General features: G+C 57.4%; 1 protein-coding gene across 1 annotated transcript in view; it reads right to left on the bottom strand.

Moving 5' to 3' along the window:
- Nucleotides 1-385: 385 nt before the first annotated feature.
- The window catches only part of SLIT1 (slit guidance ligand 1), a 46,349-nt gene continuing 21,155 nt past the window's right edge, over nucleotides 386-25,579 (bottom strand). Inside the window, exons 3-35 of the mRNA XM_030453340.1 lie at nucleotides 15,322-15,393; nucleotides 15,137-15,208; nucleotides 14,726-14,797; nucleotides 14,293-14,456; nucleotides 13,764-13,911; nucleotides 13,180-13,251; nucleotides 12,864-12,935; nucleotides 12,681-12,752; nucleotides 12,417-12,560; nucleotides 12,125-12,288; nucleotides 11,985-12,008; nucleotides 11,383-11,527; nucleotides 11,171-11,245; nucleotides 10,807-10,950; nucleotides 10,365-10,508; nucleotides 10,078-10,244; nucleotides 8,892-9,024; nucleotides 7,840-7,908; nucleotides 7,449-7,520; nucleotides 7,232-7,303; nucleotides 6,872-6,943; nucleotides 5,238-5,401; nucleotides 4,725-4,849; nucleotides 4,412-4,506; nucleotides 3,482-3,621; nucleotides 3,217-3,310; nucleotides 2,899-3,036; nucleotides 2,333-2,570; nucleotides 2,109-2,239; nucleotides 1,853-2,007; nucleotides 1,499-1,787; nucleotides 714-925; nucleotides 386-636 (exon numbers count right to left, since the gene is read on the bottom strand). Coding sequence (XP_030309200.1) covers nucleotides 392-636; nucleotides 714-925; nucleotides 1,499-1,787; nucleotides 1,853-2,007; nucleotides 2,109-2,239; nucleotides 2,333-2,570; nucleotides 2,899-3,036; nucleotides 3,217-3,310; nucleotides 3,482-3,621; nucleotides 4,412-4,506; nucleotides 4,725-4,849; nucleotides 5,238-5,401; nucleotides 6,872-6,943; nucleotides 7,232-7,303; nucleotides 7,449-7,520; nucleotides 7,840-7,908; nucleotides 8,892-9,024; nucleotides 10,078-10,244; nucleotides 10,365-10,508; nucleotides 10,807-10,950; nucleotides 11,171-11,245; nucleotides 11,383-11,527; nucleotides 11,985-12,008; nucleotides 12,125-12,288; nucleotides 12,417-12,560; nucleotides 12,681-12,752; nucleotides 12,864-12,935; nucleotides 13,180-13,251; nucleotides 13,764-13,911; nucleotides 14,293-14,456; nucleotides 14,726-14,797; nucleotides 15,137-15,208; nucleotides 15,322-15,393 — 4,195 coding nt within the window. The 3' untranslated portion in view covers nucleotides 386-391. The remainder of the gene's footprint in view (nucleotides 637-713; nucleotides 926-1,498; nucleotides 1,788-1,852; nucleotides 2,008-2,108; nucleotides 2,240-2,332; nucleotides 2,571-2,898; nucleotides 3,037-3,216; nucleotides 3,311-3,481; nucleotides 3,622-4,411; nucleotides 4,507-4,724; nucleotides 4,850-5,237; nucleotides 5,402-6,871; nucleotides 6,944-7,231; nucleotides 7,304-7,448; nucleotides 7,521-7,839; nucleotides 7,909-8,891; nucleotides 9,025-10,077; nucleotides 10,245-10,364; nucleotides 10,509-10,806; nucleotides 10,951-11,170; nucleotides 11,246-11,382; nucleotides 11,528-11,984; nucleotides 12,009-12,124; nucleotides 12,289-12,416; nucleotides 12,561-12,680; nucleotides 12,753-12,863; nucleotides 12,936-13,179; nucleotides 13,252-13,763; nucleotides 13,912-14,292; nucleotides 14,457-14,725; nucleotides 14,798-15,136; nucleotides 15,209-15,321; nucleotides 15,394-25,579) is intronic.

The raw sequence follows: 25,579 nt of genomic DNA, 5'->3' as shown, positions 1-25,579 counted from the left end.
ATGCAAGGGACAGGGCTGCCAGGGAGGGGACACAGGGGGACACAGGCACTGCCCTCTGTAGCTGTGGGACTGTACCAGGGGGAAGGCAGAGCAACCCAGTAAGTCTGCCCACCTGGTATCCACACATCTGTGTAGCTGCAGTTTTTTTAAAAAAAAAATTCTCTATCTACACATTTGTTTTGTTTGTGGATGTTTGTTTGTTTGTTTTCTCATTTTTTTTTTCCCCAACCCTCTAGATGCAACAGCTCTACCCTCCACTGGGCTCCTCCGACACGGCTGCAGTTTAGGAGCACCCAGACAGCAAAACCGCGGCTGCAGGGCAAAGAGAGGTCCTTGGCTCTGGGGGGGCTTCCCTGCTGGCCCCCGCGCCTCTCCAGGGGCCGGTGGCCGCTCACAGGCACTGGCTGCAGCCACACTTGCTGGGCTTCTCCACCTCCTCCACGAAGGTCGCACCATTGCTGCACTCAAAGGCGTATTTCCTGCGCCTCAGCCGCAGCCCAGCACAGCAGCCAGTGCCAGGGCCACCACAGGTCCCCCGGCACTCCACCCAGGACACGGGCCGTGTCGTCTGGCAGATGGCGTAGCCCCGCTGCACCTGGTGGTAGTCCCGCACTGGCTCCCCATGGCACTCCAGCTCTGCAGGACAGCAAGGATCAGCCTAGTCCCTTGGAGCGGGTGATCCGCCCTGGGCACCCACTCCCCCCAGCACCCACCTTGGTCACAGAGGGCTCCGGCATAGCCACTGTGGCACTCGCAGGTGGGCTGGCCACCCGGGGTGAGGCGACAGTGGCCATGGACACAGGGCTGGTGGAGGCAGGGGTCGGGGCGCTCGGCAGGCTGGTTGCAGAGGGCACCCTGATAGCCCTCGTGGCACTGGCAGCTGTAGGAGAGGGCATCGAGGGGCAGGCACAGCCCATGCACACACCTGTGGGCACCCAGCACTGTCAGGAACCTGCCAGCATGGCACAGTACCAGCGTGCGTGGCCCAGCAGCACAGAACACGGCCTGGGTCTGCACTCTCATGGCACCGGCACCAGCACCAGCACAGCACTGTGTGGAGAAGGACATGGCACAGCCATCATGGCACAGCACTGCCACAGCACTGGTGTGACTCTGGAACAGCACGGCCTGGTACAACTCAGTGCTTCAGGCACAGCACCACCGTGTCAAGGAACCACAAGCAAGACCCAGTCTCAGGGGAAGAGTGACTGGCAACCAATGGGAAGGGTGGGCAGGGCAGGCAGTGAGACAGGGCAGCCAATGACAAGGCAGCCAATGACACGGCAGCCAATGACACGGCAGCCAATGAGGAAGGGGGGTCAATGAGACAATGAGGTGGAGCAGTTGTAGTGGGGCAGCCAATGAGCCAATGTGGTGGGACAACCAATGAGGGAAGGGCACCCAATGCGCCAATGAAGTGGGGCAGGTGGGTGGCTGAGGGGCAGGCAGTGAGACAAGACCGTTGCTGAGGGGCAGGCAGTGGGGTGGGGGCACTCACTTGTGCCCCTGGCAGGGGCCGCCATGGGGCTGGTCACAGTGGGGCCCGTCCCAGCCGGGCTCACAGTGGCAGACAGGGCCTTGGGCACTGGTGGGCTGGCAGATGCCATGCAGGCAGTAGAGCTTGCGGCAGGGCTCACAGCCTGGCACCACTCCCGGTGTCATCCGTGTCTTGGTGAAGTCCTGCAGCTCATTGTTGATGTAGAGGTTGCGGATGCAGCCATGGAAGCTGGTGCCATTGAGGAGCTGCCAGAGGCGGAACGCAGCCGAGTTGACATCCACAGGCATCCCTGAGGAAAGCAGGACCATCAGCATGCCCAGATACCTCCCATCCTCTCCCTAGCCCCTGTCCTACCTCCCACGTAGAGGGGGGCTTCACTGTTCAGCGTGTACTGCTTGCCCGAGTTGTCCATGGTCATAGGGCTACCACCATCAATGGAGAGGTTCACCATCTGGTCGAAGGTCACCAGCTCCACAGTGTGGAACTGCCCATCATTGATGGTCTCGGCACTGGTAGGGAAGGCTGGGTCACAAGGGATCATCCCCCCCAAGCCTGTGTGATGGGGGTAGTGGTTCCCAGTGAGTGGGAAGGGGTGGCGGGTACCAGGTACCTGTAGATGGCTGAGCTGGGGTGAGTGCCAGGGTCATAGCTGACCCTGACGTGGCCCTGGTACAGCTCCACAGCCATGTGGTCACTGTCACCGTTGTACAGCAGGATTCCATTGCCTTCAGCTGTGGAGACCTGGAAGGGAGAGAGGTGGGAGCCCACATCCCTCAGGCAGCACCCCCAACACCATACCCCGAGGCCCCTGCGCCCCCCTCCTCCAGTCCTCACCTGCAGGGTGATGTTGGCCCGGGGCCAGTCCTGCAGGTCGGTGAACTGCAGGTATGTGTCACGGTCCACAAAGTTGACGCTCAGCAGCTTCTCGCACTTGGGGCCACCAAAGCCTGGCAGGCACTGGCAGAGGGCACGGGCACCCCGCTCCACGCATGGGGCACCATTCTGGCACTCAGCTCGCTCGCAGAGGCCAGGCTGGCCAGAAGCATGGGGTGGCATCTCGCAGAGCTGGCCACTGTGGGGCCAAGGATGCTACTGGCCACAGGGCTGGGAAAGTGCCTTACTCCCTTCCCACCATCCTATCGGGCTCTGACAACATGCCTCTGTCTTGGGGTCCTTGAGGAGGGTGTCCAGCCAGCAGCATCAGAGAGATGCTTTCATGCTGAGCCCTGTCCTGGGGTCTCTCCCTAGGATGCTGGGATCCCCAGTCCCCAGTGGACTCCCCAGGTCCACTCCTTCTTGCACAGGGATGGATGGACATGGTAACCAGGATAATTACATCCTGCACAGTGACTCATAACCACCCCTGCTATCCCCGTGCCTTCATGTCTCATTGGCATTACCTGTAGCCCTCAGTGCAGAGGCAGGAGTAGCCATTCACCTCATCCAGGCAGCGGGCGTTGTTCTGGCACCGGTGGTCCTGGCAGTCATCGAAGTCCTCACTGCAGTTGGTCCCCACGTAGCCAGGCAGGCACTCGCACCTGGGGCAGGTGGGGGGGCTCACGGCTGCCCTTTCCTTCCCCACTCTGCCAGTGGGCACTTGCTCCTCCTGGCATTCCCTTCCCCAGGCTCCTTCATCAGCTCACAGGCTGCAGCCCCCCCAAAAGCAAATCACCCCCAACAAGCAGCCGGGAGATAGTGTTTTTGGGAGGGGAGCTCACCTGGGCCCCTGGCTGGTGGAGACACAGGTGGAGCCGTGCTGGCACGGGCTGAACTCAGCTGAGCAGAAATCTGGTGGCTGCTCACAGAAATCCCCTGTGGACCAGAAGAGGCCATGTCAGGGGGTACCCAGCGGCTCTAGGACTGGAGAGGCAGCCCCACAGTGATGGGCAGAGGAGCTATTAGCCCTCACTGATGAGAAGGGGAAAAGACCTGGGCACATCCCTCTGCCATGCTTTGGGGCTGGCCAGCCCTCAGGTGGGGTACCTGTGTAGTGGGCAGGGCACAGGCAGGTGTAGTTGGTGGTCCTGGGCAGGCAGGAGCCCCCGTTCTCGCAGCGGTGCTCCTTGCAGGGGTCACTGGCAGTGTGACAGCTCGGGCCCTCGAAGCCCACCGGGCACAAACACCTGCCATGGGGCACAGGGCAGCATCAGGGAGTGAGACAGTGTTTCAGGGTGGTTCCCCCAAAAACACCAGCAGAAGATGCTGGTGGTGGAGCATGCATGCATGCTGGGATCTCCAGGGACCAGGGGCTGGGTACCCCCCTGCCACAGAGTGTGCGCAGCGGAGGGTGGAAGCCAGCCCCACACCAGGAGGCAGCAAGGATGATGAGTTGCCACGACAACAGGCTGAGAGGCCTCTCAGCACTTTGGGCCGGGCGGCTCCGCAGCCCACCCCTCACCCCCAGACTGATGTGTATTTTCAGCACTGAATGTGCCCCAATTCCTGGAATGGTCTGAAGCATTCAGGGTAGTGAAGGCTGTGCGAGAGCATGGCTGCCCCCCAGGAAGAGGCAACAACCCCAGGGCTGGATCCTGCCCCATCCCACAGTCATCCCTCCTATGGCAACTGGACCCCAGCCCCAAATCCCACTGCCCTCTGCCTCCACATCTCTTCCATGGTGGTGGGATCCTCTCCCCTCCAAGCCCTTAAGCCCAGGAGTCTTCAGGGCTGGGGGCAGGGGAGAGTGAAGTCAGGGCTCAGCCATGCTGGTGCTATGGTGGCAGGAGGTGCAGGCAGGGCTGTAGGGAGCAGGCAGCATGGGCTGGAGCAGCCAGGTGAAAGCAATATGACAGCTACATGCCCCAGGGAGCATGCAGGAGGGGAAGGAAGCTCAAGATTTTATCCCTGTGGGATGCAGGGTTCCATGCCACTGCCCGAGCACCCATCTTTTGTGGGTCCCCATCCAGCACTCACCTGAACCCTTCTTCCCCCTCCTGCGGCTGGCAGGTCCCCCCATTGGCACAGGGGTTGGAGGAGCAGCCACTGAGTGCCACCTCGCAGTCCTTGCCCTGGGGAAGGAGAGAGATGTGGGAGCAAGGAGGGTGTCACAGCACTGTGTCCCTCTCCCCGTGCCCTGTTCCGCTCAGCAGGGAAAGGCAGTGTGCAGGAAGGGGGGATGGTCCTGCAGGCAGCAAGCCCCAGGAGCATGGCAGACCCCCCCACGCTGCCCCCTTCCTCTCTGCAGGTATGGGTTCCCCCAGGCTGGGGACTCCTGGGACCAGGGTACCTTGTAGCCACTGGGGCAGGCACAACGGTAGGAGCCGAGGGGGTCATTGTGGCAGGTGCCCTGGTTCTGGCAGGGGCTGGAGAGGCAGGGGTTGCACTTGGCCTGGACACTCAGAGCAGGTGGGCCTGTGGGATGGGAGGTGTAGAGATGACCACCAGTACAGAGAGTGATGGAGAGGCGACCATGTGTGAGCACAGACATGGGGCTCAGAGCCTCAGCTGTAGCTGGGAGCAGAGCATGCCCCACTGAGGGGCTGTGCACCAGGCAATGGGACAGCCATGTGCTTGCTTGCCTCGTCACCAGGGACATGGACATGAAACCAGCCAGGTGAGGGGACAGAAACATCAAGGTCTCCCTCCTCCACAAGGCAGCTCAGCAGACGAAACGCAGGACTTGCCCAGACTCAGGAAGCATTGCTCTGTTAGGCAGGTGGCAGCCCAATTGCCCATCACACCAGCTGCCCTGCCTGAGGAGGGCAGAGATGGACAGATAGACAGCACAGGCACCTCTCACCTTGACACTCAAACTTCTTGGCAGGGGTGGTAAGCAGCAGCTTGCCTTCCATGTCAGGGGGGCCGGCACAGCGGGCAATGCCTGGCTCTTTGTACCCAGTCTTGACCCAGCTGGAGAGCCAGCGCAGGTTGCAGCTGCAGTAGAGGGGGTTGGCCCCGATGGCTCTGGAAGGGGAGGAAGGACAAACTGCACCCACTGCCCCATGGAGGGAACTGGGCTCAGAGACCTGGACACAACTCTGTCACTTTGGTTGGGCTGCCATTTGAGGGGGAGGGTGATGAAGCCCCACACCACTGCCCGGTTAGACCACCCTGCTGCCAGCCCCACAGCTGGCACAGTGCTCCGTGGTTCCATGCTGGGGCTCTCCTTCTCTGCCCTAAGAAGTACCTTCCCAGCACTTAAGAAAAGCTGCCTCGGCCCAGCACCAACTGGGCAAAGCACCCTGAGACTGCAGAAACAACAGGACCATTGCACAGGATCTGCAGGGCCAGCCTGGGTTCTGCTGCACGAGGCTGCAGGACAGGGACACCAGAGCTTGCTGCTGGAGACAAGGAGCAGGTCACAGCTGGAGCTCTTGATGACAGCAGCAGGAATTGCTGCCTGAGAGAGGATGAGAAGAAGGAGGAGGAGGAAGGAGAGAAGGCTGCTCTACTCCATGGCAGATGATGTGGGAGGTTGAGGGGTTGGATGCCTCTTTGCATCTTGATTCACTGCAAAGGTTACCACTGATGGAGAGGAGAAGTGACCAACACCTGAGGAGGGAAGAAGCTGGCAGCCCAGAAGGCAGGCAGCAGGGACAGGAGATCCGCTGGGTCTGACAAACCTGGTCCTGCAGCACCACCAGCACCAGCTGGTGACAACTCAGCCATGTGGGAACCAGCAGCACCATGCTTCAAAAAGGGAAACTGCAAAAAGCCAGGGACGACCAGACCAAGCAGTGTACCTGCTACTCCCAAAAATGCAGGGGGGCAGGGCAGGATCAGGAACCAAGATGCTTTCCATAGGCTGAAGGAACAGCCTGAGATTCCTAGGATGCCTGGAGCAAGACTGGCCGCTGGCAGGAGGGTGGGGACAATTTAGCAGGGACCAGAAAGACACCATGGACAAAGCTGAACCCCCATCCCAGGCAGTGGATATGGGGATGCACTCCTGGGGTAGAGGCTCCCTCAAAGAGAGGCTGAAACACCAGCACTGGCAGGAGCATGCTTGATGACAGATCTGGGGCTTATTCAGGGAAGCACCTTGGCAGAAGGCTAATAACATACATGCTGGCATGGGTCAAAGCAGACCCCACTGACCCCACAGACCATGCCAGCAGCTTGCACAGCTTGATCCACACGTTAGGGGACCCTAGGGACCCGGGGGGTGGGGAAACCCCATGCCACCTCCAGCAAGGGCCACAGACCATCCCAGCAGTACCAGGAGGCTCAGCTGCACACCCAGAACTGGGGGCTGAGTGAAGGGAGGGCAGGCATGGCATGGCACTGCCCCATAAACACTACCCCAGGTACTGGCACAGAGAAGAGGAGAGGAGGCAGCTCAGCACCCAGAGAAACTGTACTCAGCCCTGTGGTTTTCAAAGGTCTCCCGAGCCTGTGTCCAGACCTGTGCCTTGCAGAGAGGGAGATACTCACAGATGGGACAGGGAGGTGACATCTGCAAAGATGCCCTCAGGAAGGCTGGAGATGTCATTGCCATGGAGGGACCTGCAGAGAACAGAGGGTCCTGTGATCCCTTTGGGTCCAGGCTGGGCAGAAAGGACCACAGTCAGCTGAGTCCACGTGTGGGTAGCAGATGTGGACCCCACCACACTGTCACCGTCGGAAATGCCCCATCTGCTCCAAGGGGCAGGTGCATCTCCCCGTACTCCTGTAGCCTGTATCCTGCTGCCCACAACCACCTCCAAGCAGGCACAGAGGACATAGGGACACAGGCAGCAGCAGACAAGGAACCAAGCAAGGAACCTGAGACCAGGGCTACAGGCAGGTACTTACAGCAGCCGGAGGGAGTGGAGGCCCTCGAAGGCCAGTGGAGGGATGCACTGCAGGGAGTTGTAGCTGAGGATCCTGTGGAAGAGAAGGAGAAGTCAGCATTGTGCCAGGAGCACTGCTGGGGGTATTGCTGCATGCTCCCCACAGCCACCTCCTGGTGTCCTCAGCACCTCCCATCTTCAGGGACCCTTAGGAACCATGCTGCAGGGACTACACTTACAGGGTGGTGAGCTGGCTCATGTTGGTGAAGGAGGAGTTGCTCAGTGAGCTGATCTTGTTGTTGCTCAGGTCACTGGAAAACAGAAACCCCGCAGGCTGGAGCCATCTGAGTCCTGTTCCCCTTTGCTGCAATGGGGTGTGCTAAGAGCATCACAGCATGGCCTCCAAGGGAGCAGCAGGGCTGTCACACAGGGTGATGGCAGCAATGTCACTGTCCCCCCTTTGCCCTATGCCCAGCCCCAGCCATGAGCATCATTACCAGCCAGCTGTGTCCTGGTGCAGAGGCTCAACACAGAAGAATGTTGAGTATCCCTGCACACTGCCAGGCCCCTCCTCAGGATCTACTACAGGGACAGCCTCTGTTCTCATTCACAGCTGGGCTCCTGACTTACACAAGCTGCAGGTACTTGAAGGTGGAGAGCTGCCCCGGGACCTGAGTGAACTGATTTCCATCCAGGTAGCTGCAAGAGAGAATGAAAGTATCTTGGGGTGGCTAAGAAGCAGGATGTCCCACCCTTTGCCCTCATTTCTCCTATGCAGCCCCAGCATCATCTCCCTGCTGGTGCCTAGGACACACAGGGCTCTCAGGAGGACCTCTGGGCTGGCATGAAAGCACATTAGCACACCCAAGGTGTCTGTGTGTGGGTCCGTAGGGACAGTCTCTCAGCAGCCTGTGTGCAAGCCCAGCCTGACAAGTGCTCAGGTCCCATGTGAGTGTGGGTGGCCGTAGCCATTCCCAAGGCATGTGTGAGAGAGCACGGAGGATGCAGAGAGAGGAGGGGTGTGCGAGATAGTGCAGGGGTCTGAGGGCGTGGTATACATATGCATGTGCAAAATCAGTGCCTACATCCCACGCATGCAGGACTTGCTGCATCCCAGATGGCTGTAAAGCCTGGCTGCAAAGAGCATCATGGTTCCTGAACATCCAGATCTGGCACTGCTGCTTGGTATCTCCCTCACACCTGATGATGGGCGGCTGACCCCAGGCAAACTGCACCCCTGTGTGGTCAGAGCTGGTGTTCCAAGAGCATCCCCACAGATACAGGGAGAAGTCACAGCACAGAGAGAGGCCTGGGAGTTCACAGAGGCTGGGTGGCCCCATCCCTATCACTGATGGCAGCCTTCTGGGGACTGTAGCTACAAGGGGTGGCTGTCATGTCCTGCCCCCTCCAAAGGGCTGAAGAGCAGGACTTCGTTGCTGTGACAAGAACTCTTCCTTGCCCATTGACTTGTGTCTGCAGGGAGGCTCTTGCTGATCCCTTTACTGAATCTGGGGCTGGCATTGTCTGGGTGGGGGTCCTGCTCCCACTGCCCAGCTGGCATGGGAGTGTGGGAGGGTGCATGTCCACTATAATGCCAGCAGTCCGGCAGTGGAGACCCCCTCTCCAGAGTCATGAACCTGTTGAAAATCAGGGGAGAATCTGTACACCTGCCAGCCACTCACAGCTCTGTGACGTTCTTGGGGATCCCCTTGGGCAGGGCCTTGAGGTGTTTGTTGCTGCAGCGGACAACAGTGTCGAGGCAGGTACACTCCTGAGGGCACTGGGGCCGGGGGACACAGCTGGTCTCCTCCTGACCTGCACAGGGCACAGAGAGACACAAAGTCACCAGGGGACAAACCTTAAGCACTGTGCGAGTCTAGACTCAATGCCTTGTGCTCACCCAGGACTACTCCCCAACCATGCTGACCATCTCCCCTTGCCCCCAAAGCCAGGTGCTGCAGGCAGCCTGCCCGCAGGGAATAGGCCCCGCCTGGATGAAAGCCAGCAGTACAGGAATCACTCCTGTATCCAGAACCTACCTGGATGCAACCAGCCAAAGCTGCTCTGATTTTCACCATTTTCAAGCAAAAACATAGCCCCAGGGCGATCAGAGAGGAAGGCACAGGGGAAGGGGCTCAAACCTGCTAACCCTACTGAAATAACCTTCACCAGACCCAGGCTAGAGGGAAAGGTGACTGTGGAGCCAGCATCACTCCCCCTTCCCCAAAGTGACACCAGCTCCAGCAGCAGAAGCATCCCTGGAACAACCATACGTTATCTTGCACCACTAGGAAAGGCACAGGATGCAACCTTTCAGTCTTTGATGTGGTGGAGGAGGGAAAGCAGAAGAAATGATGATTTGTTTGCAAATATTTTCCAGAGGGCTCAAAAAGCTGTTCTAAATTTAAAAATTAAATAAATAAAGCCTTTCCTCTTCACAAGTGCGCTCTCTGCCAGCTCCGTCTGCCCAGCTCCAGCATATGTGAGGGGTTGGGAACGGAAAGAGGAAGAAGCAGGATGAATCCTGGTGGGTTTTCTCTACACAACTGCTCCTGCCAGCACCCAGGGCACAGCATTTGCCAGCTGCCTATGTACAAGGACCATGTGGTGCAGTGGGTGCAAACTCCTCTCCAGGCTTCAGAGCAGCTCCTGGGTATTTGTGTGCAACCTCTATTGGGTACCATGAAGGGAAACCTGTACATCATTAGGGGATGGCACTAGTAGGCTGAGGGACCCTCTGAGCTCCCATCTCACCACAGGGCACTGACAGACAGCAGGGATGGTCCTGGGACAGAGAGTGTGATGCCAGCATGGGAAGAGCAACCCAGTCCCCCAGCACCCCTCAGCACTGTAGGGCCCATGACTTACCTTCCTCACACCTGAAGTCGGGGAATGCCACATCCTGGAGTGGGATCTGCCGGAGGAAGTCTGGGTTTTGGCACCGTGGGTTCCCCGTCACGATCTTCCTCTTGCGCAGCCAGTCCCCCAGCCAGGCCAGCTGGCAGTTGCAGTTGAAGGGGTTGGCAAGCAGGTTCCTGCACACAGGAGGGGGCACAAAGGCATCGCCTGAGCATCCCTGGGGCAAGGCGACTCCCTGTAGCCCCTTGCCATGATGGGGACAGCTTGGGAGCATCCCCCTGGGGCCCAAGACATACAGAGTGGAGAGGGACTGCAGGGTGTCGAAGGCACCCGGTGCGATGGTACTGATCTGGTTGTCATACAGGGAGAGCAGGCGGACATTGCGCAGCCCTGTGAAGCTGTCATTGTGGATGCAGCTGATGCGGTTGTTCCTCAGCATCCTGTAGAGGAAAAAGGGAGGAGACCACCTAAGAAACCAGGGAGGCACCACAGGTGAAACCCACCTTGGCAGCACCAGGGCTGTGCCCACCTTGCTGCTGGGCAGAAGGATGAGCCTTAACCAGTTCCTCAGCAGCAAAAACCAGCCCCTTTCCTGGCTCTGGATATGGCCAGAGGATGGGTATGGTGCTCCCAAGCTCATCCCAAAGCATTGTTGCCACCAACAGCCTTACAGCTCAGGCAGGACAGGGGAGCAAGGACCAGGGATGTTCCCATCCCCATGGAAAAGAAGGGACTCACAGGGTCCTCAGCCCATCCAGGCCCCTGAACATGCCACTTCGCACAGACTCCAGCTGATTGACTGTGAGGTGCAGCTCACTGACGGAGGATGCCCCCTCAAAAGCCCCATCTTCGATCTCGGACACCTTGTTGTTGCTGAGATTGCTGTGAAGAAGGGAAAGCAGACTGGGATGAGGAGCTCTGTCCTGAACCCTGCCTCCCAAAAGCCCCACCAAGCACCCTGTGATACCCAGACCCTCAGGGGACCCTTGGGTTGGGACATGCCCCTCCATTTCACACATGAGGCTGCCCTGGCCTCAGGAACCCATGTGCATTTCCAGCCCTTGAGGCACTCACGGTGGAACTGTGCCTGCCTGATACTCACATTTTCTTCAGATGTGGGAGTTTCTTGAAGACACCAGTGGCCTCCAGAACAGAGATTTCATTGTTGTTCAGGCGCCTGGGGTGGGTGGTAGGGAAAATAGTTCAGGAGATGGCTGCAAGGGGCCTGGCACAGACCAATCCCTGAGCCAAGCCAGTGCTGGGGATGCTGCGTCTGTGGAACACCAAGTGGGGTGGGAGGGAGGAGGCTCTCACAGCTCAGCTGTGGACTGTGGGATGCGCTCTGGGATCTTGGTGAGCTTCGCATTGGAGCACTCAACCACACTGGACTCGCAGCGGCACTTTGGGGGGCAGATCATGTCACTGTTGCACTCACTGTTAAGCTGGTAATCCTCTGTCCCTGTGGGTCAGAAAGGGCAGTGTGGGCTCCCAGGGGCAAAGGCACAGGGCCTGTGCCTGCCCTCCCCTCCTTTGACCCTCCCACACTCCCAGCAGTTCTCCATCTCTTCCTCAGCTACCCCCATACCAGCCACATTACACCCCTGTGTTCCCTCCCACAGCAGCTTATCTGCAGGGATAATTGTCCTGGGCAGGTGAGGTGCTGCAGTGCCCACAACCTTCTTCCCCTCCTCCAACAAGAGCCAGACACCAGGGATGCTCCTGTGCCCAACCAGATGCTGGTACAATGGGAGATCCTGGTACACCATGGTACCCAACAATTTTGTTACTGCAGCAGCTGGGAACTCAGCAAGCAGAAATGATGAGAAATGCAGCATGGTTCTGCTGGGCCAGACCTGCCCAAAAGGGCACCACACACCCATACATGCTACACCCACATGTGTGGCTCTTCCTCTTACCTGGGATGAAATACTGCTCTTTGGCTGTGGAGAAAAAAGTACATCAGCACAGTGAGCACATGGACACCAGGCTGAGGCAGGGCTGAGTACAGCCGTGACACAGAGCACCTGTGGGGGGGGACAATGGGGACAGCTCTCACCTGAGCAGCGAAACTTCTTGCTCTTGATCTGTCCTATGCGTTTGTTGGCAAGGCGCCGGGGGCTGGCACAGCGGGCACCGCTGGTCTCAATGGGGTTGGCACGGAGGAAGTCTGCCAGCCACTTCAGGTTGCAGTCACAGACAAAGGGGTTCTGGGCCAGGTGCCTGCACCAGGGACATTGTGTGCCACACTATTGGGGGCAGCAAATCACTGCCAGCCCCACCAACCCACTGAGATTCTCCCTTCCAGGGTGCCCACCCATGTGGGCATCAGAGGTGGTGTAAGCACTCACAGGGTCTGGATGGCCCGAAGAGAGGTAAAGGTGCCCTTGGCCAAGCTCTGGATCTTGTTGTCATAGAGTGAGAGCAACGACAGGTTCTGCAGGTCCTGGAAAGTATCTGCCCGCACACAGTTGATCTTGTTGGCATTGAGGAGCCTGGCAAGGAGGAATGGAGGTGAGTCTGAGGACTCCTCCCATGTACCGCAGACACTGTGGACCTCAGCCCCACTTCCCAGTGTCTTCACAGAGCATCCCACACAGCCACAAATGCCTTACAGCAGCTGCAGGGCGAAAAGTCCCCCAAAGACACCCCTGGGGAGGTCCGTGATCTTGTTGCCATACAGCACCCTGGGAGAGAAAGGCTGGTATGAGACAAATGGGGGGGAGCTGCATGGGAGACAGTTCAGGGGGCACACATCCACCCCATCTCATCCCACACACCCCAGTGTAGGCACTTACAGTGAGTTCAATGAGCGCAGCCCCTGGAAGGCATCAGGGGCGATCTCTGAGATCTGGTTGTTGCTCAGGTCTCTGAAACCCAGAGAACGTGTCCTGGTTTCTTCTTCTCTCATACCATGCCCCCATCCTCCAGGCACCACCCCCAGTACCCAATATACACAGTTGGTGTACCCCAACCCAGTGTTGCCATGTGGGGCACCTATGTCATGGCAAGTGCCCAATGTCTGACAGACTAGGGGCTGTGGGGTCACTGTAGTGGCCAGCAAAGTGAAGGGTGCTGGGGTTCAGGGTGGGCTGGTGGGGGCTGCACACTTACATCCTCCGCAGCTTCTTGTATGGGGAAAAGGCACCTGGGGGGATGGACTTGATGCCATTGAGCTCCAGGCGTCTGCAAAGGGAAGGTTAAGAGATGAAGGTTGTAAGGCTGGCCAAGCCCCAGCACCCCACTGACAGGACTGTGGAGCTGCAAGACTCACAGGCTTGCAGTAAACTACCCCACCAGAGTGGCATCATTCACCCCTGGGACAACTTGCAGCCTGTGTTTGGGGTTTCCTCAATCAGGGAGGTTGGGTGCCATGGGTGGGGGATTGTGCTGGCTGGAGTAGGGTAAGCACCTTGTCCTCCCCAGCACCCTGGGCCTGGGGGTGCCTCCTGCCTCATATGTGCTTTGTATGCTGTCCCAGTGAGAGCTTTGCACCATAATTGGATTCCCCTAAGGAGATTATTTATCTATTTACATTTTTAATGCACCTAAATCCAGAGCTAAATCTGGGCATCACTGGAGAAGGGCAAGGAGAGCCTGCCACCCTGCAGGATGTCTGAGTCGTGGGGCTTGCCTCTGTGTCCTCACTGATTCTAGCCCCCCGGAGCCCAGCAGTGACAGTGTAGGGCAGTACTCACATCTCTGTCATGGTCTCGGGCAGGTTGGCAGGGATGGCTGTCAACCCCTTGCCCCGACAGTCCACGATGCCATTGCTGCAAGTGCACATGGCTGGGCAGGAGCCAGAGGACAAGCTGCAGAGCTGAGCATGTGCTGGGTCCGTTTGTCCTGCCAGGGAAGCAGCCAGCATAAGAATTGCGAAGATCTGGTCCAGGTGCATGGGTGGCAGCACTCCCAGGAAGGGACCTGGTGTGCTGGGACAACTCATGGCACCCTTGATGGTCCTAGTGCACCCAGCCTCATGCAGAAGGCATAAAGCTGAAAGGGCACAGACTGATGAACCCTTTGTCACACTGATAGCGTGGTGTTATACCATATTGTCCCCACACCAGGGACAGTGATGAGCTGAGCTGAGCCCACCGTGAGCATCCAGGCTCTGAGCTGAGGTGTGTGTCAGGGAGTGGAGGTGAGCTGCAGTGGTGGGACAGGCTTTGTCCCCATGACTGATGCCTCTGCCGTAGCTCCCACTGCCTCCCCTCCCCCCCTCACCAGAGCAGCTGAACTCATTCTTCTGTATCTCAGCCACGTTGAGGCCACGGAGCTGGGCTGGAGCAGTACACTGGGTGAAGAGCCCGATGGTGGGGCGCTGGCGCAGCCACTGTGAGAGCCAGGCCAGGTGGCAGTCACAGAAGAGGTGGTTGGAGTGCAGACGACTGTAGGTGGACAGGGCAATCAGCAGCCACAGGACAACTCCTGCCCATGCCCCTGCCCTCCACTTTTTCCCAAAGACTAGGGGCATGTAGAAGGAGACACAGAGGAGCCCAAGAGCACCTGTGCCTGTTGCCAAAGCCACCCTGCTTGGCAGTCCTTGGGGATGTTCCCCCCATCCCCTCCCCATGGTGACTGCTGAGCTGCCTGCACCAGCGGAAGAGCTGGGGACATTCTGCTACAGCCCTCCTATCCCCACAGCCGCAGCACTCACAATGTCCGCAGCTTGGGCATGTGGTTGAAGCTGGACACAGGGATGGAAGTGATGTTGTTGTTGTTCAGGGTCCTACAGAAAGGCAGAGGGGGGCAGGTCAGGACAGACAGGCAGTAAATGAGTGCTTGAGATGGTCCCAGGGACACCAAACCCCTGGGGGAAATAGCACCCACCCACCCTAGTGCAGGATGGAGAGACAGAGAGGCAAAGGATAGGGACAGCCCAAACCCCTGGGCATGTCTCCCCAGCACAGCCAGCTGCAGGCATATGGACTCCTGGGGCAGGATCAGGGGGAGGTGGCATGCTGGAGGTGTCCCTGCAGTGCCTCAGAGAGCAGGGAGCACCCCGGGACATGATCACCCTGCAGAGGGTTTGTGGGCTGGAGGCTCCAGCCAGCCCCTTGCCACTTACAGGACCTCCAGCCCACGCAGAGCACGGAAAGCTCCATCCTCAATGCAGCTGATCTGGTTCTTATCCAGCTGCCTGTGGAAGAAAGATGGAGGGAATGTTGCTGGGACAACCCAAGTAGAATGACTTGGGTTCTGACACCTGACCTGACCCCGAACTCCCCCATGCCCATCCATGCTGAGACTCACAGGTTCTTGAGATCAGTGGCACCACGGAAAGCTTTCCTGGGGATGGCCTGGATGAAGTTCTCGCTCAGGTCCCTGTAGAAGACACGAGGCAAAAAGGAAAATGAGCAGTGCTTGCAGAAGACAATGCCCCATGGGACAAAGGTGCCCCCAGGGAGGGACATGCCCCAGCACTCACTAATACTCAAGGGGCTCTTGGAAACTAATTTGCTTCATGCCTTTTTTTGCCCACTGCCCTGCTGTCAATCCCAAGCTCCATCCATAGTGGTTACAAGAGGCTGGGGGTCCCTGGGAAATGCTGTCTCTGGGTCTGGTAAGCAGTGGCAGGGCACAGCTATGGAAAAAACCTCTGCACTTAAATACCCTCTGACTGCTATAATTACAGGACCCTGCTGATTATCTAGTAATTACACTTAGTGGCTCCAGCAGGCATTCCCATGGAGCCTGCCCTGCACTTTAGAGGGCACAAATAATGGGGTCATTAATTACTTCATCATTACATGGCACCATCCATGTAATCCCTCACTCCACAGCACCTGGGCACGCTGGGCCAGTGTGGGCTCTGTGTCTGCAAAGCTGCCAGTGGGTTTGCTGGCCTGGGCTGCTTTTAGCAACCTTGAAGATCAAAAATCTCAACGCAAAGTAGGGTGAGGGTGGACCAACTAAGCTCACCCCATCCCTCAGGGACCTGCCTATCGTATCTGTGCCTCATAGCTCTCATGCTGCGGTTCTCTCTACCACCCCAAGGGCCAGGAGCTCCCCTGAGCTTAGCAAGTGTCTATTTTGCCTGTGCCCAGTCCCATGCCAGCACAACCCCTTCTCTAACTACCCTTGGGGCAGGAGGCCAAGTCTTCAGCTTCCTCCTTGCACAGGGAAACTGAAGCACAACACAGCATTTGTCCTATGCAGCAAGACCACGGGTGAATAAAGAGCAGAATGAGGGCAACCTGCATGGATTAAGCACCCCTTAACATTACACAGGCCACAGAGACACCAGCCCAGCCCCAGGAGGTGATTCAGGGTTTTCCGGGATGCTCACCAGCTCTCCTTCAACATAACAAATACAGGGAACAGGGGCTGGTGCACCACCCACAGTCATTGCTGGGGTGGCAAAGCACCATTGCTGGGCAAAGAAAGGGAGATGCTGCCCCTGAAAAGACCTGGCTCCCGGGGAGAGTAAAGCCCAGCTCCCTTGCCAGCATTCTGGTGTGCATCAGGCGCAGTTTCACCGCTACCCACGCGGCGGCACTGCCAGGCTGCCCTGCCTGCGCTGCCTGCTCTGCCGGCTCCCGCCTAGGATGCTTCAAGCCTGGGCCGAACCCCCCTGGAGAGATCGGGGTCGCCTCGAGCTCTCCAAAGGAGGTGGATCCGACACCTGCAGCAATCCGCGATATCCTTTCAGATGCTAACGCCCCCTTCACATCCTCTGCTGAGGAGTTGAGGGGACATTCCAAGGACATCCAGGAACTGAACTGACCTTTCAGAAAAACACAGCATTGTTCCCAATTCCCATTCAGCTCCCAGAAGAAGAAATCCCCTAGAAAACCCTCCAGAGACTCCCAGGCAAAGTTCACTGCATTCAATTCATCACACTCCCTCATAGCCTGTCCTCCAACATTAAACCAGTCACAGTGGGGCCAAGCAAGTGGATCACTCACTGCTCTTTGGTGCTCTGCACCCCCCTGCCAGCTCCAGCTCTGCCTGCCCAGGCATTCCCTGCTTGCAGCTTGTTTCTTTCCTCCATGGAAATCCTGCTTGTATTTCTCCACTCGCAGCACATGGGAATCCCAGCGCGCCCAGGGAGCAAACCCAGGCGTCTGTCTGCAAGCTGCTCACTTACAGCTAGTGAGGGAAACACTGCTAGAAGGTTGCAACTGACTTTGCGAGGCTTCTCCCCTTCACAGCTTTTTTGTGACAGTCACCAATGAAATGCTGCAGTTGGGAGTACCAATGCCAAGAGGGACAGACACAGGATGTGAGGGTTGCAGCAAGGCCTTGGTGCTGGGCTTACACTGCTGGCACAGTTACACAGCTGACAATACCAGGACAAACACATGCTTTGCCCATGGGATCTTTGGGCTCCAGCACTGGAGCAAGGCATGGCCTCGTCCCTCCTGGTGTTTCTTAGCTCCCAGCAATGTTTGCTTTACATTTTGGTGCCAAAGAGAGAGCAGATGGCATGGCTTCTCCTCGCTCCACTGCGTGGCTTGCGGCATCCTCGGTGCCTGCGCCAGTGCCACCTCACACCCTGCCAAATACAAGCACATCAGTGCCATTGCACGTGGCGTGCCAGCTTGCAGCGGCAGCCCCAAGCACTGGCAGCCCCGCTGGGGACCAGCCAGTGAGAGGCACAAACAGAGGAGTGGGAAAGAAAGCAGCCCCCCACCCTTTTGTCACAGCCACCCTTTCTGTCGTTTCTGGTTTCATTTCCAGATATTTTCCTAAAGCTCCAAGTTTAAGAGTTCCTAGTCGTTGAATCCAGGGGATGCCCATTCACAGCACCGCCACTGTCCCATCCCCATGCCACAGGGATCACACAGCTGGAGTTTCTTCTAGTATGGCACAGGGTGCAGAGTAGTCCTAGGGGTGCAAAGGAGAAGAATGATGAGGGGTGAACAGGTGCTGGGGGACACACAGCCTCTGCCCTGTGAGTGCTAGAGGAAAGAGTCAGAGGCAGACTCTCCATGGAGGCTGTAACACACGTTCATGCACAAATGGAAAGCTTTCAGCAGCCTATCTGCAAAGCAGGGCCCTTGCTTACTTCCTGGGAACCCATAGCACTTTTCACTCCTTCCTGGCCTAGCCCCATTCCAGGTCCATTCTGTCCCCAGGCTCAGCTCCCATGGGGGTTTCTGACCCAGCAGATGCCTGTTAATTAGTGGCAGCCAGCTCCAGCCAATGGCTGTGCAGTGGGCAGAAGTAGCCCACTTTCCTTCCACATCCCTTAAGACTAATAGGTCAGGCTGTCAAAACAATGTTCCCTTGTTGGGCAGCATGAGGAATGGTGGTGGTCAGGGATTGCGATTTTGGAGATTTCCCTGCTCAGATCCTATACCCCACTTCCCTGTTCCCCCGCGTGCATTACAGTTGTTGGTAAAATATCTGCGGTGGCTCAGAAGGTGTCCATGGCACTGGCTCTCCTGGCAGCCAGCAGCCCCTGTCCCCCACGGCCGTCAATCCCCGGGGAGCCTTGGCGAGACGCCAGGCATAGGGACATGGCTCCCTGGGGGCTGGCAGGGGTTCGGAAGCAGGAGCCAACCCCCCAGCGCGCTGCCCTGCCCTGCTCTGAACGGGGCACCGAGCAAAACTGTTGGACATGGCTTCCCAGTGGGGAGCCCACTCAGGCAAACAAACCCCGGCAGCCTTAATCTCCCCGGCAAGAGCCCAGCGGGCCGGAGGGCGGGAGGGAAGGAGGGGGCCACAGCGGGGCTGCGGCGGTCGGGCAGGGAGGCCGGGGCTATTACCACGCTCTCATTCTTGTGGTTAATCCTGACTTCACACTTTAACCTGATTGAGCCTTGTTTGGCGAGCCGGCTCCTCGCGCCGCGAGAGGGGATTAGGGCCGGACGCAGCGGGGAGGTTAATTGATTCCCAGCGGCGCTGGGCCCACGTCCTCCCAGCCCCCCGCTGCCTGCCAAGAGGGCGGGAGCAGCCTGGCAGCCCTCCGGCACTGCGGTCCCCTCGCCAGGCTTGGCAGCACCCGCCGGGGCTGGCTCTGTGGAGGTTTCTCTCGCCTGGTGTCGGCAGCCACCGGGGCACCACCACCGAGGGAAAAGTTGCAGCCCATGTCGCGTCCCAGACACGCTGGAGAGGGCTGCGGAGATGTTATGGCAGGTGAGAAGCTTTCCGTGTGCTCAGGACCAGTTGCCAGCTCCAATAGGATGAAGCACGGGGGCCGCTCTCTTTAATTTGTTTGCCTCCCGACTGGGCACTCGTTAGCATCCAGCGGTGTCCCAGACCTTCTACCACTCACCAAAGCAGATCAGAGGCCATTTCTCCCATCGTGAAAATGTGTAACATGTCTCTGCTTACGGGCTGGGCGCTGCCCGCAGCTGCTCCACTCCACCAGCAATGGGAACTCCACTAGCTACTGCAGGCACCAGCTCAGCCACAGCAACCATACACCAAGTCTCGAGCGGACACGGCAGCTGCCCTTGCAACCAAAGCCATGCGGCTCTTAACACGGTTTGGGTTTGTTTTTTCACTGTGAGGGTGACAGAGCACTGGAACAGGCTGCCCTGGGGGGTTGTGGAGTCTCCTTCTCTGGAGACATTCAAAACTCACTTGCATGCGTTCCTGTGACCTCCTGTAAGTGACCCTGCTCTGGCAGGGGGGTTGGACTAGATGATTTTTCGAGGTTCCTTCCAACCCGTAACTTTCTGTGATTTCAGCAGCACCAGCATTTCAGGCAGGGATGGGTGCTCCTGGGATATCCCAGGAGGCTACACCAGAATGCAGCCAGCATTTCCCAGAGCCAAAGGGCCTGCCAGGAACTAACCAACAAAGACCATGGCATCAGAAGTTATTAAGCAGGCCGGTGTCCCTCGGGTCATCCCACACATGCTGTTTGTCCCAGCACAGTCTAGGGCAGAGGGATGGGCAGAGACAGGGCTGCCCCACCCGCACAGCTGTTTATGTCACTGTCTGACAGGTGACAACGACAAGATGAAGGGACAGAAAGACCATCACATTATGCAAGATCGATAGACTAATCAGCACTCACATTAGTGGCTGACAGCCCAGAATCTCCCTGGGGACTTTGTCCTCCTGGTTCTTGCTGCAGGGGAGGAGTGGCTGCACCCAGTGCTTGTTCTATAGTTCTACAGCCCCATGCTGGGGGAAACAAATGCCATCCACATGTCCCAGCTGCATGAACCACTCAAGGTGATGAACATGAGTCCCAAAGGCTGCAAGGACTCAGTGCCAAAGGAGGGGTGTCTCAGTGGCAAGCTGCTTTCTGGAGGTTGGGGGCACCAGCCCTGCTGCAGCATTAGCAGGGTTCTGGGGTAAAAAGGCATGGTTTTGGCCACTATGCCATCTGCCCCAGTCCCTAGTTCTGGTGTGAACAGGGCCTCACAGCCCCATCTCAGGTTCAGGCTCCTGCAGCATGCCCCCATCATTACATCAGGCTGCTTGATTTTTAATGGAGTCCGCCAGCCCAGCTGCCAACACCACTCCACCCTAGCTAAGAGGGACCAGAGAGACTTTCCACCCCTGCCTCATTCTAACATCCCCAAGGTCAGAGGGAGCTGCGTGCTACCTGCTGCTGCCTGGCCCCCAGGGCTGATGGTGTCTGTGCAGGACGAGATGGGGTGGCAGAGCCTGATGCATGGGTGCAAGAAAGGCAGGGTACAGCATGGTGTGCTCAGTGTGAGCCCCTTTCACTCAGAAAAGGTATCTGGAAATGGCACTTTGGCAGGGGCATGGAAAAGGAAATGGGAGGGGGGTGGGACAGGGTCCTAAGCAGCATGGCAAGGGGGAAAAAGAACATTATTCACTGCTTTTTACTATAACAGAAAAAGGGATGGCAAACACAATCACAAAGGCAGGCTTGAAATCGCAACTGGGAGAGACTCTTCCACATTAGGCATTGTTAGCCTGTGGGACTCCCAGCAACAACCAGCTCAAAAGGGAAATTAACAGAAGAGAAGCACAGAGATACACCTGCAATGCCAAGCTGTGGTGAGGAAAACCAGCAGGGGTATGCTCAGGGACTGGCTTTTGTCTCCAGGGGATCAGCCTCGCACAACTCTGGTAGCCATCACATTGGCCATTACAGGCCCCCAGACAAGGCTGATGGCTCAGCACTCCTCAGCCAACAGGGACAGTCACCCAGCAAAAGCCACTTCTGTCTGCCTGTTTGAGTGGGAGGAGGGGATATTCAACCCTTCTGCTCCCCGGGGCAGCATGGGCGATGCCAGCCTGGGGTCAGCCTGATGCCAGCATCCCTTGCCCAGCCAGGACAGAGTGCCAGGGTCCCTGCTCCAGTCTCTGCCTGCCCCTCTTGTCCCCTCCTGGGTAAAGGACGAGGGGGTGGGAAAAGAGTGTGAGGAAGGAGATAGCTCCTGCAGCAGTTCAAATGTGAACATCTGGCTGCTGCACGGAGCATCCCAGGCTGGGCTGGGCTGGGCTGGGCTGGGCTGGGCTGGGCTGGGCTGGGCTGGGCTGGGCTGGGCTGGGCTGGGCGGCGCGGCCCTCCCCTTCCCGCTGGCAGCCGGAGCGGGCGTTTCATCAGGCAGCCCCAGCCGCCAACAATTACGTGCTGAGTAAATCGATGGGATATAATTGGACTATTAAGATCTCATTATCCTCCTGGCTCCGGGTGCCGCAGCCCACAGCGTGCTTGGGGAGGCCACAAGCTGCAGCCACAGAAACTGCCTTCCATCCCAGACAGCCTTGATGGGTAATGGGACAGGGTGCACAAGAGCAGGGGTGGTACAGCCAGAGAGGACAAGGATGGTTGCAGCAACCTGTATGCAGCACAAGAGACATCTCTATGGCACAGAGAAGCACTGTGTAAAGGTGGGGAGGTGTTCCTACAGGAGCCCTAGAGATGAGGAGGTCCACACATCCTTCTAGTCTGAAAACCACCACTGGCCTCTCCTGCCCTGCACTAGGCTCACCACTCCTGGGTGGCACAAGGCGTTTGGCCTCTGTGTGCATTTTCATGCGTGTCTTGATACAAGTCCGGCTGGGCTCATGTGCCCCTCCTGATGGGCAGGATGGCACATGAGATCACATCCACAGAGGTCCAAAAACCAGTAATCACTTCCCTTATGAGAGCTGCCCCCATCCTCACCTGAGGTTTTTTGCAATAATACTTCTTGTTATTGCAGCACTAGAAAAAGCAGTGGATCAGAGGTCATCCTTGTCATGCCCATATATATACACAAAGACTATACAATCCCATGCTGGAGCAAGACAGCACACTGCTAGGCATCATGATGTCATGCCAATCATATCAGACCACAGACCTCAGTGACATGAGCCTGAACAACAAATTCTGCCTGTCCACCATGTAGGCAGTGCAAAGAGTAAAAGCAAATGCTGCTAGACCAGGGAGCAATGCTTCATGCTGCTCCTTTGGCAGAGAAAGGCTTCCCAAAATGCTGCGCTGACCTCAGGCTCTGGCCCCAGTCCTTTCCCTCCCAGGAAATGCAGATGCTTCCCAAAACATTAAAGCTGGAGAGCTTTGTTCTTTGGACAGCAGAGCAGAGCATGTGTAAAATGCAACATATGCTCTAGGCACCAGTTAGCGAGAAGAGTTCCAGCCTCAGCATGATGGTGATTTAGCAAAACATTTCAGAGCATGCATAAATCTTAGTGGCTTCAAAGGGACACTGTTGACCCATGCCACGACCCAGGCCAGCGTGCTAACAGGAACTGCAGCCACTGGCACCAGCTGGTATCACACTGCATGTGCGTGGGGATGCAATGGGGTTGCAGAGGTGTGCAGGTGCACGCACCACGGGTGACACCAACAGCCCTCTTTGGTCATGGGGTAAGCTGGGGACATGCAATGCCCATTGCAAGTGGGATGACCTGCAAGACGATGACATTTGCACGATCTGGGCTCTTGCTGAGTAGCTCTCAACACAGGACAGAGCCTGTGAGGTGCCTCCGGTTCAGCTCCAACAAGCAGCAGCTCCTGCATGGGCTGCACTGCACAGCCAGAGCCGGGGGTCTTGGCCTGCATGGGAAAGGGATGCAACGGGAACAACGGGAGCTGGCCAAGGAATAGAGAGGAGGGTGGGAGGGAGGGGGAGTAAAGCATCTGCCACCCACACCGCAGCCTCTTCAGAAATTGAAACAAGTTTAAAGCTGTAGCTTTAATGGAAACACAAGTGAAATAACAAGAGGCAAACCCTGTGTGCCTGACACCGCCCCTCCCCACACTGTCCCTTTGTTCTTGCAACCTCGTTATCTGCAGGAGAAGGAGTCAATGTGAGGTTAAGGCATTGCCACCAGCTCCGCAGCATCCCAGAGTGCCTTGAGACAGCCGCAGCACCTACTGTTCCCAGTGCCCTGAGGTCTGGCAGAGGCTGGGGTGGGCAGTGGTGTGCCCTGCAGCACACACCCAGGAGCTGCCAACCTGGCACTATCTGCAAAAGGACCTGCTGTGTGGCTGACATATAACCCCCTGCTCCCACTGACTACTGCATGAGGTCTCTTGTCCTCTACAGTAAGTGTCTGGCTGGACACTGGATGTTAAAACTGCACCTGCTCAGTTCACCACCTCCATGTTCCCACTGCCACAGGGAGCTCAAACAGTTGGTGGCCCCATCACTGCATGGCTTCCTGCTTCTCTCCAACCTTGCTGTTTACCACCCCTAAATCTCGTCCACCCCAATGTTCAACAAGCTTATTCTCCTTTTACATCTTTGCTTCTGTCTTGCCCTCTAGTAGCAGTAAAACCCTTCAAAACCTTCCACAAAAGCATGCTTCTTTTCCAGCTCCCATACTATTCTCCAGCCTGCTCACCTACCAGCCTGTACCATGCTCATCACCTGGCTTGTTTTCAGCATGATCCCAAAGTGCTGCAAATCAAACTTGTGGAACAGTCCCTTTCCCCTGGTCTTTGTGGCCCCACCAGCTTCTGACTGAACCCACTCGTGGCTCACTGCCTTGCTGCAGAGGGAAACCTCGGCCCACGGCAAATCATCCCAGTGCATTGTCCCAGGGTGCCTGGAAAAGTAGGGTACCACAGCTCAACAGCTTCAGATCCTAGGACAGAGGTGCAGTGGGGATTTGCCAGACCACACACGGCTCTGGCTCCATCAGACAGAAACATGCCACAGAGAGACCCTCCCACACAGCTCTGTGATGCTTAGAACAAGGTCGATCCCCCTTCACCCGCCCACAACTTCTTGATCAGAGGGCCTGTCTGGGTGACAGTGCTGTGCCGTGCTGGAAGAGATGTGAGGCTCCAGTCCTGCGCAATGGGAAGCCTTACAGCCTCCTGTCCAGCAGCTCACACCCAAGACACCCGGAACTCCATACAGCAACACTCAACGAAGGTGTAAATGAAAAAGAAAATAGCTCTTCTGGCAAGCCAACCCCGAGCCCTGTGGGGAGCTGGCTGAGGCTCTCGTTAGCAGGCTCATCCCCAGGGTTTGTGGCACTGCTGAGCTCAGAGCTAATTGACTCTCAGCCTCTGAGCCTTTTAATTGCTAATAAGTGTGAATCCAGCCCTGCCGGCCTTCCTGGATTCCTCCGAGGTGTGAATGAGCCTGAGCCAAGCTGAGAATTGCATCCCGGCTGTCCCAGATCTGGCACAGGCTGGTGAACCAAGTAGCGATGATGCAGATCTGCAGTGCTGCTCCTCAGCTTTGCAGGTCCTGGGATAGCAACTCTAAAACCTGGTTGCAGCTTCGGGAAGGTCTAAAACAAACTCTCTCAGCCTCGAGGATGCTCTGAAACCGATGCTGAACCTTGCAAGACCCAGCTGGAGTTCCTTGGCAAGAAGCCCTGGCATGACCAAGGGTCCTTCAGGCTCCTCACACTCAACCCTAGAACTAAGACAGGCAAAACTCTCGTCCCAGCAGTAGCTGCAGCTCATAGCCTGGCTTCCTGAAAGCACCTGGGAGCCACTAAAGAGCCAGTGTTGGGGTGCAAGCCGAGAGGGAGATGCATTGCAGGGTGAAAAGCAACAGCCCCCAATGGTAGCCAGGGTGGAGCCAGGAGGACAGCTCAAATCCAGCCCAGCAGCTGAAAAAGATGTGATTTTACACAGGGCTGAGAAGAGAGTCTTGATAGGAGAAAAGTCCAATGGTAAGAGGGTGGGAAATGGGGCAGAGTGAGCAGGAGGCTGCGAGACTGCCTGAGGATGGGAACTGAGAGCAAGGGCACAAAGCAGGCAAAACCCAAGAGGCAGGTAAAGAGGCTCCATTCCCTTGTTGCACATATCAAAACCAGGATAAAAACTGCTGGCAGGGCAACAAAGCCCAAGATGGGGCTGCCCTTGCCCCAGTAACATTGCTACCAAGAGGGTTTAGGAGAACAACTCCCAGTCATGGCCATGCTACTGGGAACAACAAACAGCACCCCAGCCCATGGGGCTTCCCTCCATGGATGGGTTCTTTGAAGAGCCTCTGGTACAAAACTGCACCACGAGTCTGGGGCAGCCTCTCCACACCAGCAGTCAGTACAGCTGCAGCCCCTGTGGCCATGAAACACTGCCGCCCACAGACCTCACCCCTGCTGGGGATCAACAGCTCTTCCTTGTTTTGGGGAGGCTGAAATGAGTTCCCTGGGGCACATC

This window comes from Calypte anna, chromosome 6 (assembly GCF_003957555.1).
Source record: "Calypte anna isolate BGI_N300 chromosome 6, bCalAnn1_v1.p, whole genome shotgun sequence".
NCBI classification, from domain to species: Eukaryota; Metazoa; Chordata; class Aves; order Apodiformes; family Trochilidae; genus Calypte; species Calypte anna.
This window is presented reverse-complemented; position numbering and strand designations above follow the sequence as displayed.